This window comes from Phaenicophaeus curvirostris, chromosome 2 (assembly GCF_032191515.1).
Source record: "Phaenicophaeus curvirostris isolate KB17595 chromosome 2, BPBGC_Pcur_1.0, whole genome shotgun sequence".
NCBI classification, from domain to species: domain Eukaryota; kingdom Metazoa; phylum Chordata; class Aves; order Cuculiformes; family Cuculidae; genus Phaenicophaeus; species Phaenicophaeus curvirostris.
Window position 1 is genome coordinate 112,140,845 of NC_091393.1, and position 13,555 is coordinate 112,154,399.

General features: G+C 40.0%; 1 protein-coding gene across 3 annotated transcripts in view; it reads right to left on the minus strand.

The window, feature by feature from the left end:
• Positions 1–1,876: 1,876 nt before the first annotated feature.
• Positions 1,877–13,555, minus strand: part of VSNL1 (visinin like 1) — a 90,036-nt gene continuing 78,357 nt past the window's right edge. For all 3 annotated transcript variants that reach the window (XM_069850468.1, XM_069850470.1, XM_069850469.1), the window contains exons 3-4: positions 3,790–4,005; positions 1,877–2,869 (exon numbers count right to left, since the gene is read on the minus strand). In XM_069850468.1, coding sequence (XP_069706569.1) covers positions 2,672–2,869; positions 3,790–4,005 — 414 coding nt within the window. In that variant the 3' untranslated portion in view covers positions 1,877–2,671. The remainder of the gene's footprint in view (positions 2,870–3,789; positions 4,006–13,555) is intronic.

Sequence of the window (13,555 nt, forward strand, 5' to 3'; positions counted from 1 at the left end):
GACTCAATTTCACGATGAAACTAGAATATAATTCAGACCCTTTTACAGTATGAAATGATAGAATGGCATAGCATTTCCTCCCAGTTTTCTTCAGCATCCAAAAAATAAAGCAAGAGTGCAGAGGCAGGAGAAAGAAAATAATTTATCTTCATTAGTACTTCTATAAGTAGCTGTGTAGAGAAAAGCGCTTAAGGAAAATTATTGCATTCCTACTGAACCATCACTTCAGCTTTCTCCTAAGTTTTCTATACACTACTTGAAATATGGGAGCAGTTGGCAAGAATTATGGTCTCTGGTTCAAAAATATATTGTGTTTATTCAAATCTTCCACTGTACTTGATGAAAATGTGTTCCTGACTCTACAATTGAAGCAACTGGTTTCATGGTAGACTGTTAGTTCTGAGTAAACAATTACTGAAGCACTTGATTGGATTCACTTATTTTTGCAGTGATTCTAAGATCTCAAAACTATCTTATTCTTGTTACTTTAAATACAGAGTTTACTGTACCAGCTACCTAGAGGGAGAATTGCTGCACTGACATTTTATTTTGTGACTGGGTTTGAGCTGTTGGCCATTTTGGATGGCAATGCATTGCTTATTGCTGCAGTTAAAAGTAAATGGAGCCTGTCCAGCTACATAAATTTGAGGTGCACAGAGATGTAGAATGAGGTACTACCACTCTAGTAAAAATATGAAAACCCAAGAGGCATAAATTCTCTGGAATATTCAACATCCTCTCTACAACTAGTAATTTAAGCCTAAGTGAAAACAATGGGCATTTTTCAGAAGCATGTAATGTTTTCAGAATGCATTTTTCAAGTTACAGCCAAATGTACAAAGTACGTGACTTTACTTTGTTAAGGATATGAGCTGTGTAGTCAGGTATTAAAAAACGTAATTGAAATTTCTGCCTTCTGCTGTTTGTTTGGGATACGAAGAAACAAATGTGAGAGGATGGCTGTGGTTGTGGCAACAATTAATTCTGTGTTTCCCCCACCACGTTTGTTACCAAAATATGTAAAGCTGTTATACTTACTGGTAATTTCCCCCTCAATTTTAAGATAAGCTTCACTTTTTAAATTTGAAAATACAGAGAATGATTTTGGTTTGTGTCATGTTTTATTGTCCGATTCAGCTATTACTGTTTCATTTCTTCAGAGGGCAAAGAAGAAATATCAAACATGCAATTGTAAGAGGTTCAGGCTTTTTCTTGTTGTCGCTACCCTGCAAGCAACCAACTATTTAAAGCAACTGTGAAATGTGGTGTAGGAAAGATTTTTCTCTACAGTTTCTGAATCTGCTAGTTCTTGATGCTTTCCCAGGCCTGTGCAGAACTTGTGCTTGCCTGAGTGTAGAGATAAACTCGATTGATGCACATAGAATTGAAAAGGAAGGTAGATCTCTTCAACAGGCCCTTTTCAATCACTGTGCTTTATAGTTAATTTCTCCGTAATGATTTTACAGTATTTCTGTTTATATTAGAGCTGGAGCATTTTAGTGTCATATGATAATAGGAAAGACTATTACTCAATATGAGGAAAACATTAAAAGATCAGGTTTAGTCCAAGCAATAAACTGCACTTGACTTCCAGCTTGCCTAAAAAGCTATGTAAGCACAGGTCTAGCAGGTATACTCATAAATCCTAGCATTGGCATCTTAGAGGATAAACAACTGCTGTGTTGGTAAATACAAGAACTGCAACCTCTGGTTTTGTATAATGTGATTCTTTTAGTGAGTTCAAAGAAGTTTTCTTCATGTTCTCATAATGAAATATATATATTTCCCCCCAGTACAGTAGCAGATAATTAAAGAGATAGATTGAAGGGGTTGTTTTCTATAACCATGCTGAAGGTGTGAAAAAAGAATTAATGGAAAAGGTCAAATGTTATAAATTTATTTTGGGACATATATATTGCAACCTCTGTGGAAGCTTTTGAAAATTCAGGCAAAGATCAATACACTTCCAATAAAACCTTTTAAACTTCCAATAAAACAATATTTTAAACATTATATATATATATATTTTTATATATACTTTTAATTCAAGGGATCATTTTAGCAGGATTTTCTTTTTCTTTTTTTTTATATACTGCATTCCTCTGACATAGCTCTTTCCAGATTGAAGGGATGCAAATGAGGTAAGAATTAAGGCAAACCTAAAAGGCATGCAAATGAAGTACATTTATATCCACTGACAATACAAGCACATGTGTGGATCAGACTTCAAGAGCTGAGGAACTCTTCCCCTCTGTCTGTCCAATACTACTTTACAGCAGAATGGTGACATGATTTATAATAAACAGTTAACATTGCCATGGGAATTCAGTGTCACTAACATTACTCAGTCTAGGAGACACAGAGCTAGCATCAGTAAAACATGAACAATAAATAATATATTTCACTGCAGCACAGGACTGCTGCACAGGCTTCAGAGGAATAGGGTTGTTATGAAATGACATTGCACACATCACGTTGTGGCAGTTTATTTTTATAATATATACTTTTAAAATTCTTTAGCAAATGACATTCTCATGCACACAAGTGTTTCAAACACAAGAAGCAAGTCCATTTATAGGTAGTCCAAGCAAATTTTTGTGTGTGTGGAAATAGCTGCAAACTGAATGGAACATTAAACTTCTGTGCAGTCTATGACGCATTGTACACAAGCTCATTTTTGAATGTCACACTGCAGAAGTAATACAATGGAAGGATCACTCTTTGCAGCTTCTTTGAATTCATCCAGTGTGATCTGGTCATCTTTGTTCTTATCCATCTTACTGAAGATCTTGTCTACCCGTTGCTCAGGCGTCAGACCGTCTTCATTCATTTTCATCATTATCACAGTGCCCACCATTTTGTAGATGGCCTTGGGAAAGAAACCAAACAGAAAATTCAACATACAAGTTGTAACGTGATTTTCTGATGTGATCACATTCTGGAAAGATATTCCAACAATAAAATGATCGCCAGATTCCTTGAAGATATTTATTTTTCCTTAGAATCTGATATCCGTATACTTAGAACAAGGAAGAATGTGTTTTACACTATTTAGATATAGATTTATTTTGGTCGGTGCATTTTGCATCCTGGAATGAATTTCTTTGGCTGGCTTTTTCACAGAGCAAAATTGTTGTAACTTATTCTCTGGATCAACTGTTTATTTGGCTTTTAGTCACTCCATTGAAATATCTTGCATAAATTCTGAATAATTATTTTTAGGAGTCATCATCTTTTAATAGTTTTCTCTGTGTTCATATGAGCAAAATCTGGTTTAACTACTGTGGCAAATAGCTGGCAGACAATGAAGTCGATAAGCTTTATCCTTCCTCTTACATGCTACCGTCATCTTAAAGCCCATCTGTGAGAGCTCACTTAAAATAGTGTGTTGTCATCTCTGTATATTTCTGTAATCACCTAAAGTTAATCTCTAGTAAGTTTTACGCTACCTGAGCTACAAACAGGTAATTTCATGGGTGTCAAGTGATATTGAGATGGGTGTTGTGAATCCTTTGTTGTGCTGTTCATGAGAAACAAAGTTACCTCTTGAAATTTAAAAGCTCATATGCACACATGTACTCTCTGCAATTCTCAAAGATTACACTTATTAAACTGTGAGTGTGCTTGCACCACTTAGGCATGAGTCAGTATAGGCTGCGTATGTGCAATGTATGCTTTTAATGATGCAGTACAGCCTCTTGTGTGCTTAATATCTAAAGGATAAAGTGAACAAGTGATCAAATTTTACTAACGTTCAGAAATGTTATTTTTGCATCATATTGATCTCACCTCTATAATTTCCAGCATTTCCACTCTTGTAATTTTACCATCGCCATCCAGGTCGTACATGTTGAAGGCCCAGTTCAGCTTTTGCTCAAAACTGCCTCGTGAGGTTATGGACAGCGCGCAAATGAACTCTCTGAAGTCGATGGTCCCGTCTCCGTTTTTATCAAAGGTTCGGAAGGCATGCTGGGCAAACTTTGAAGCATCTCCATATGGAAAGAACTGCAAGATAAAATAACAAACAAAACTGTCAGCAACATGAGGGAGAAAGCTATGTACCTGCCCGTAAAAAAACTAGTGAGGCTTTCATGAAGAGCTTCTGGCGGGCTTTGGGTGAAACTGAAGATACGCAATGTAAGCTTCCATAACAGTTAGTGTAATGATTATTAGAAACATATCTACAGAAATCTCTTAGCTTACTGCAAAACTATATTACAGATATATGTAATGCTACTTTAAAGCTAAATTAACTAGATGAACATTAAAATGAAGTTGGGAGATCGTATGTAATGTTCTCTGACTATGAAATACAGCAACCAAGGTGCATTTTAACAAATTTTTTTTTCTGCCTGGGAGTAACCAGCCCTTCACATGTTGGAACCAAGTAGATGTGTGGGTTTGTTGTTACATAACTTCATTTATTTAATAAAAAATAATCCACACATAGCACAAAAAATCAGGAACATATGCTGGCTGGCAGAAGAGAACATAATAGAAGTGTATAAGATGAGAATTGAGACTCAGTTAAATGATACAGGACAATGCTTTTCATGTTTGATATCCATTATCAGTGAACACTGTGACTGACTGTAGCTTAACAAATTATTTTAAATGACCATAACATGCAGATTTTTCAGCTGACTTTTTCTGTCAAGAAATGTATGATTCAAGACATTTGAGACAGTAGTTGTTCTGCGGACCAGATTCAAGAAAACATACTTCTTAAGAAATCAGTTGCATACAGTCCCTTGCAGTGAAGTGATTGTATGCAAATAATGACTGTTTCCATATTCCCTGCCCAGTTTCATGAAGGCTTTCACACTCCTAGAACACAGAGGTACATTACTCCCAATCTGAGAGCCATTTTCTTTTGTGCTTTTCAAAATTCCAGTTCACAAAGGCTTTGGTAGCAGCCAAGGGAGTGAGTCTGCATTTTACAGCTTTCCACATCCAGAGCTCTGACAGCAAGCTGACACTTGCTATGTTTCAGCTGTGAAAGCTCTTGAACAATCAAATTTTATGGAGGATCTTAAGAAATGGGCATACTAACTGTCTGACTAAATACAGATGAAGAATATGGCAAACCTTTGCTGCTTTTCTTTTGAGGAGACCAAATGACCACTTGAATTCTGTGTCTTGCCCTAAAAAATGCAAAACTTAGTGCATGGCCTGCTGCTTGCAATAAATTGGTAGCCATGCAGGTCATGTCAGAAGACACTGCTGCATTGCCAAACGGTTCCTAACCTGAAAGTTTTCTTTAAACTTACTTTATGTCTGATATCAAATTTTTAAACACAATTCTGGACAACCTTTGCTTTGCTGTAAGGTAGGACTGCTGCACAATTTCATCTCTGATTAAGTGGAATCATAGTCAATGCAAATTCTTCCTTAAATTTTGCCCACCTCCATCCACTCAGAATATTGCCCTCTTAAGTATTAAAAGGGATGCCAATTGCTGTATTGTCCTAGAAGAGGTATCAAATATGCTCATCTCATTTTCCAGGTATCTTTTCAGAGAGATATTTGAAGACAGTGTAGAAACATAGAGAGAGAGGGGGACGCTGTACCCATTCCAGTGGTATTTTGTCCAGGTTATCATTGCTGTTTAAGTCACAATTTTATCGTTTGACTTAATGCGGGTCTGCATTCAGCTCCTGCTTCTATACCCCTTCTCCAATAGCTGAAAGTGGCATTTGGTATCTTCTCCTCCTGAAAAAGTAACTTAGGTGCCCCTGTTTCTGTTTTAATAACCCAAAGTGATGAAGCGGTAGTACTTCAAGGTACTGTTGCAGCTCTTTTCTGTACTTTCTGGTTTTTGACCTCTCAGAATTCTTGAATGCCAGTATGGTAAGCATGATTGGGCTCATAAAGACATGTATGTATCGATTCTCTGATACAATTCAGGACTGTAGTAACTGCAGTTATCAGACCTTGCTGAATTTCTCTTCTAGCGCAAACTTCAATCTTTTGTCAAAGGAAACAGAGCTCCCCCCATGGAAAGGCGCTTTGGGCTCACAATTCTGAGTTTGGTTACATCAGAACAAAATTATGCGAATGACACCCAAAACCCGAACATTATTTGCAGGTTATTGAAAATCCTGCTCATTACTTTCTCTTCTTTATGACCTACTTTACCCCAAACTTCTGCACCAACTGCAAATGTTACCTAGGTGGTTATTTAATTTTACATGTCTATGTGTGTATAGATATATGCACACTTCTGCAGATCACTGGTAGGAAGTTAAGAAGTGGCTCTTGTGCCCTGTGGCTCCACTGGGACTCCCTTTCTATTTCTTGGGAGCTTGGTGGCTTTTCAAAGCTGACAAGACTGCTGGAATAGTCTCTTGCTTTTTAAAACTGTACTGATCATTGTCCTGTGACTTGTAGGTTACAAAGCAAAATAACTTCCAAATTTTAGTCTTCCAAGTATTTCGGTTAAAAGCTGACTATTGCTAAGGATGTAGCGCGATGAATATCTCTGTGATTCAGTCACTCTGCAGTCTCTTTAACAGAAAGACAAGTCGCTAGAGGGAAACAAGATCCTTTCTTTTCACTGTCCAGAGAACAAAAATACATTCCAGAGCTACTCTATAATCCAGACTGAGAAATGGTTCGAACATACTTAGTGGTGGAACCAAAGAACTAAAAGATGCAGTGAAGAAGCTCTCCCCAAAAAATGGCTAAGAAGTTGCAGACACCAAGAGTTATCCAAAAGCCCAAGAATGAAGTGGGTGATTAGGAGGGATCAGTGGCTGGAGACATCAAAGACCATTTCTTAGTTATTCTTGGGGAGACATAAATGTATCATTTGGTCTCCCATTAGAAGAGCATAAGCAATCTGTGTCCACCTCTTGTGCCAGTCATATCATTAACCTCACCTAGCAAGCAGAAAAGCTTCCTTCTAATTTTTTTATCACAGACAAGGGAATGATTTTTTCTCTTCTGAGGTGTAGAACGTGATGTTGCTGCTCAGAGCTAAGCCTTGGCATTTACAGCCTAGTTAAGTGAACAAATGGAATTGACGACTTTCCCCCCTCTATTTGCCTCCCTCTAGGACGCAAATACAATAAAAGATCCTTCAGGGACTGAAGGCATTCTTCTCCAGACTGTACCTGCTGATTTGTATTATTTTTAGCTTAGAACAACTAGAAAACATTGTCAAAACTTGTTTAAAAACTTACTTGAAGACTTCCATGGCCTGTTTTGAAATGATGCATAAACACAAAAGAAGTAAAAGAAAGCCACAACAATTAGCAAAAGATGAAGCCAGCTCTGGTAAAACATTGTTGATGGCTAAAACACTGTGAATTTTTAGCAAGTTCTAGAGGCCTTTTTTTATTCCCATAAAGACACAGACTGTTAACTACTTTAAGAGTAGCCTGAGCCAAGTGCAACGGGAGACAGAGATCACTGGAAGACCAACACCCGTTTTTGGCAGGGGGATGTGAGGGTGGTTTATTCTGCCTCATATGGCACACTGGCATGAGCTCAGGGAATGCCTCAAAAACAAGGAAAGAAACGCAAGTGGGATTTTCAGTGGGCAAGTCAGTGAGTTCTTCAGTCTTCTCTGTAAACCCTTGTCCAGTTAATCAATGTACATATGAAAGCAATTATTAATAGTTCCCTTCTGCTGTGATGGTGCTACTGAGAAGTGCACTCTGCACATCAGCATTGTCTCCTGCTTTACCCTTTTCACCCAAAAATCAAGACAAACTATACCTGCATGGGCTGTTTCACAGTAGTTCCATGGGTGACCAAACACTGTTTAATACTTTTGTTTCTTCTCTAGTCTCATCTCCTGTTTGACCTTTGTGTTTTTTGACCACTTATATCAACATGCTGGTGTGTGAGAACAAAGTGCTATCTCTACAGGCAGCTACCAATTATGAAAGGAAAAACAAGAGAAGAAAAATACCTCTTATTCTGCTTCTAAATTTGGGAGAAGATTGTCTGGCAGATTCTTAGCTCTTAAGAGTGTTTCTGCACACCTTTCTTGCATATGGGGGGCTTTCAAGGGGTACTGGAATAAGAATATTTAGTAAATAGCATCTACAAATTGTACCTAACTTGGGGAAACTGATCAAATGCCTAGAAATATTCATCTGCTTGGCTGCAGATGCTTTAGCATCTTTGAAGTGATGCTGTAGACAGATAACTCTGTGACAAAAATCTATTATATTCAGATACTCTTTGGGAGGGAGTTATTGAAAAAATACAAAGCATATGCTAAAGCATATGGCTAAAGCTTCAGCATATGGTTAAAACATAAAGAAAAAGTGAAAACCAAGAGCAATACATTTCCCCAAATTTCCCAGTGATTGAGGGGGGAGGGCACCAAAAAAGAAGGTTCTCTCCTTCACTGGTAGGATGGGGTGGAGCAAATCTACAGAGTGGCCTAAGCAGCGCTTTGTTTTTCACGTGATGTTTTATCATGTTTCAGCTGCATTTCTATTAAAAGGGAAAGTCTGCTATAAAATGGAGAAAACCAGAATTAGTGTACAGAAAGCTGAACACGCTGCCTACACATGTCCAGGTGATGATTCAGTCACTGATACAAGTCCACCAATTTCCAGCATCGAGGTAGGAGCTGGAGCACAGAACGAGAGGCAGTCAAGCAAGAGGTGGTACAGGGCTTCTGTATCCCAGGCTTGGAGAAGATGGAAGCAGCAGCTGCTGATTCCCCCAGGAGATGAGAAGCCCTGTTCAGGCCTCAGCACCGCCACAGTCCGCCGAGGGCTGAAGCAAGTGAAGAGGGCTCAAATGGGGCATAGCCAGCAGGAGTAACATGAGCATAGCAAGGAGTAGTGTGAGCATCACTGGGGGCTAGCGCATGGAAACAAACCTTGCAGTTGGCTCCCATGGGGAAAAACCTTACACAACTGGTGCTATTATGCTTCAGGAAGGAGTTATTTACCCTTTTTATCTACTTTGTTAGGGTTTTCTATCTTCCCTTTGATGTTTGCTAGGCAGCCAGTTCACCTCTGTAAGGGGAGAACATGAGCACTTTGAAAATCAGAACATTTTGCTGCTAGAAGACGCTCAGACTCTTTTTTTCATTTATTTATTTTTTTAATTTTTGCAGTAAACCTCTGAAATTTGAACCCAGATGCTGATAGCTGCTGGTCAAGCCCCACCTAATAGATTTTCAGAAGTGAGGTCAGTGAGGGGATGCCTGTGATGATTGGGGCGCAGGTTGCTGCTCTCTCGTTTTTCAAGAGGACTAAGCTCTGGGTTTCTGCCAGCAGTGCACATGCAGGAGTCACGGAGATAAGAAAAAAGATTGCTTTTTAATTCTCCGCTTTTGAAAAAATACTTGTAACTTACTATAATGTACTGTACTCTTGTACTTCATGGGTAAAGGCATGAGAAGGGGAAGAGATGTGCAGGTTGCAACTGTTGGGACCTGCTGGGAAGGCTGTGCTGCTCTGGAACCAGGATTTCAAAACTGAAAACTACTGTAACAAGAGCATAACCACAGCAGCATAAAAAGACACAGCCAGTACACCTGTCCTTCTTCTAGAAGAGATTTGACTGCTTTGGGAATACACAGTGCAAGGTCAGGGCAGATGTATATTTAAAATAGATAGAGACACATTTCAAGACTTCCTAAGGATGTGTGGATTAAGAATGGATAAGGCATGATGTGCCCTTCTTATTCATGTTATGTCTCACCTTTATTCTCCTGAGTAAGGTCAGTGAAACAAATGTGAGAAGCTGTGAGCTGCCTCCATGCCCAGCGCTGGGGCAGAGAGGGCTGGCAGAGAGCCCACCAAGGGTGGTGGGTCTGGTGGGTAGGGGACCAGCAGGACAGGGCAAGGCCAAGTGGGACGGGGCTGTGAGCAGGAATGCCTGTGGGCGTGAAAGCCACAGCATTGCCCTGGATCAGTGCTGTGCACAATTTTTTGGTCAAGGGAGAGTGGCTTCTCCAATGAAACAGCCAAAGTGGTCAAATGAGGTGCCAGAGACACCTTTGATTGGCTATAGAGGGAACAGAGAGATCATTATGCTTAAATTCTTCTTTTTTTTTTTTTGAAAAGTAAGTCTTGACAGTCCTAAGCAGGGAGATTTCTAGTTCTTAAAATTCTCAAAATAGGCCTCTTCTCATCTATCCTACATATATTTTTGGCTGAACAAATATTTTCAGTGCTTGCCTGCAAAAAAGGCTTTCCGAAAACCACAAGAGTGGCATAGGGCAACATCCTTCCCTTGCAGAAAGGTCTCAGCTGGGATGAGGAGACCCCCACGCTCACTCCCCTCCCTTATCTGAGTCAAGTCAAATGGGCAGCTCAGGAGAAAGTCCCAGGTACAGCATAGTAGAGATCAGGGAACGATGTGCTCCCAAACTGGGAACAGCTTGTGTGAGCTAATATCAAAGAGATCAGAAAGACAGCGAACTTATTTTTAATAAATTAGTGGTTGAGAAACTCCTTTAGGAGGAGAAGATTGGGATTCTAGCATTTCCTCCACTACGTATATGTTAAAATCTACTTTAACTCAGGTAATTTTCACAATTCTCCTTCCCTCTCATCTGCCTCAACCACTAAGCACAATCTATATCATTAGCAGTATGGACGAATGCAAACAATCTAATTACTTCAATGGGTTTTGAATTAGGCCTATTATGCTAAATCTGAAAGCATTTCCTTACCACTTTCTAGTTCTGTCAAAGGTTTTCCCTGAGTTTCTGCTTAGTGGATGAGATTTTAATGAACTGAAACACATCCAAATGTTGTTGCTGAAGTGCAGACCCCCAAGTGCCCTTGGGCAACCAAAGCAAAACCCACAAAGGGACAAAGGCAATGAAGGGTGTCAAGGAATCACCTCCATAGTCTGGTCTCTCAGCACTTTAAGGTGTCCTGATGTTTTGGCTGTGGATTTCTAAGGCCTTTTCTCACACAGCTCTTTTGTCTAGACTTCGAACTCTCTGTTCCCAGAGGCAATTAACCACATCTCGCTGTGGCAAGCCCTTCTGTGGTTCCTATCCCCAACTGCCCTTTAAGTGAAAAGCATTTAGAGACATTTAAGATCACCACTGAGGATTTGAGTCTCAGACCTCTCTGAGGCAGTTTACTGCAGAGACATTACAAGCATTGAATGAGCACCCAGGAATTTGGCTCCATGGAAGCAGAAGTAATTTCAGCAGCTAGGCATGCTTCCATTAACAATTTAATCAAACGCTAAGGGATTCTGTATGCCAGGGATACAGATGTTCCTGTCCTGTTCCCAGCTCTCAGCCTCAGAGTAGCAGCACATCATCACAGTGAGGCACATCACATGCCTTCAAAAGGTCTGGGGCCACCTTGTTCCTATGCTTCGAAAATAAAGTGAAGATCACGACAATTTAATTTCATTATTGAAATTCCAGAGGGCGGAATTGGATCATGTCTCTACAGCGTGCTAGAGATGAGATGCTCTAACAGATCCAGACACAGTGTTTAGATGTGTGGTACAGATGGGACCCTCTTCTCAACCTTATCCTCTGTTCCTCCCCACCCTACATTATCACTTCATTACGCAGAGAAATCCTAGGAGAGATCTAGAAGCTCTCACAGTAGCTCACCCCTAGCTACAGCACTGCTGTCACTGATCTCCACACGAGCTGACACAAGTGCTGCACTAATCGGGCTGATGGGGATCCTGAGGCTCTGCTCCACCACAGTACAGCCAGAGGAAAATGGGCAGGTTGGTTAAGTTTTTGGGTTAATCATACAGGTAAAAACTGCCTGGAATAGCAGCAAGGTTTTGCGGAAAATGTTTCAAAGCCGAAAGCCTTACTCAACCACATCCTGTGTGTACTACCAGGCTAGTTAGCTTAAACATTTATTTCACTAAGCTATTTTTACTTTACAGATGAAGCTGGAAAGGGCAAGCATAGTCCTAACAAACTCCATTCATAATTAGTAAATTGCATTTCCTCTGTCTTCCAAAATACAAATAAATGAATAAAAACGGTACTACTGTGTTGGAGTTTCTACCTTTTGAAAACCAAGCTCAGTCTATTACTCTCAGGCACTAATGTGACCAAAGAAACAGTAAGATTATCAAAGCAGATGATGATATTTAGACTATCCGGGTGTAGGATTGCAGCTTCTGCTGACAGAATACACAATGAAGCAACTGCATCAATGTATATTTTCCTTTTGCTGTTAATATAGCTACACTGCTTCAGGAGTCAGATTCAGTTTGTGTTCCTCCTACAGCTGCTTTTACGTTATCAGTCTTCCTGTCTCCCTCTTCTCCCAGACAATATTTGAAGGGTTACTTTCTCCTTCCAGCTTGTCATACCTGTACCAGAGCACTTCACATACAAAGCATGTGAGTCCCTACTGGGTGTCTGGGAGAAAAAAAACCATTTTTTTCTGGCTCGACTTTAGCCTTTTTATTGTCTTACACAAACAAAAGGTCCACTAGGCTGACCCACAACCTCACACACTGTCCCTGAGCTAATCTTCACGGTAAAAGCTCTCCAGCCTTTTGCCCCCATAGATGCTGAGCCTGTTATAGCTGCACTCTTAAGCACACGTCCAGTGTCAAGTAGAAATGCCCCACCAAGGAAAACTGCCTCCAGCCACTTGGTTTCAGCTTGCCAGAGGGTCCCAAGGCAATGGGCAGCATCCACAGCTGTCAGTCTATATGTTTCAGCAGCAGTTGAGCCACTGGGCTGAGCCTCTGGAAAGGATAATCTCAACGACCACTAAAGACCAGAGTCTACATGACTATTTAGATCCAGGTCTCAGTTCTCCATGTGTAAATTTGAGAGATGCCCCCACCTCAGAGGCACGCTGTGAGGATAAACATGACAAAGGATTGTGACTATTTCAGATACTGCTGCAGTGAGAGTCATACAGCTAGCAGGAACTGCGGAGAACTGCCAACCCTCATGGATGTTTACTGCTTATGTCTCTGCTCAGCAGCTTTAATGCTGTGAACACATGCATATATAGACACATGGGAAGGCTGTTAGTTCTTCACATTAAGAAGAAATAATTAGAAGAGCTAAGAAATCTAATTTCTGTCCTTCACAGGGAAAATTCACAACTTGCAGAGGCTGAAGTGGGAGCAGAGAAAAGTCTCTGTCTTTCCCAGACCTCCAAGGACAGTGACCAGCTTTTACATTATTATTAAAAGTCACTCTATCTTTTTAGTCACTACAGAAACACTCTTCTGAAGCACATGGAGAAGAAATAAATGGGTATTTAGGACCTACCCTTGAATTATCAAAACCAGCTCCTTGCAATTGTGTGAGACATAGTTTAAGTTAAGAGGCCAGAGAACAAGTGTACACCACAGGCTAGGATAAAACAAGACCCACAGTAAAAAAAAAAAGAAAAAAGAAAAGCCACAGTTAGCCTAAGCCAAGAGGTTGGAGGAAGATGGATGGGAAAAGTCATGCCGCTTCTTCTCAAACATCCATTTGGCAAGGTCTACCTCTACAAAAAATCTTTCAACCAGAAAAGTTAATCTCTATATTCACATTTGTGGGGAATTAGTCATTAACTAGCAGGAAATGAATCGATTTTCGATCTCGGATTTTCTCTGATTAGATTTGGGC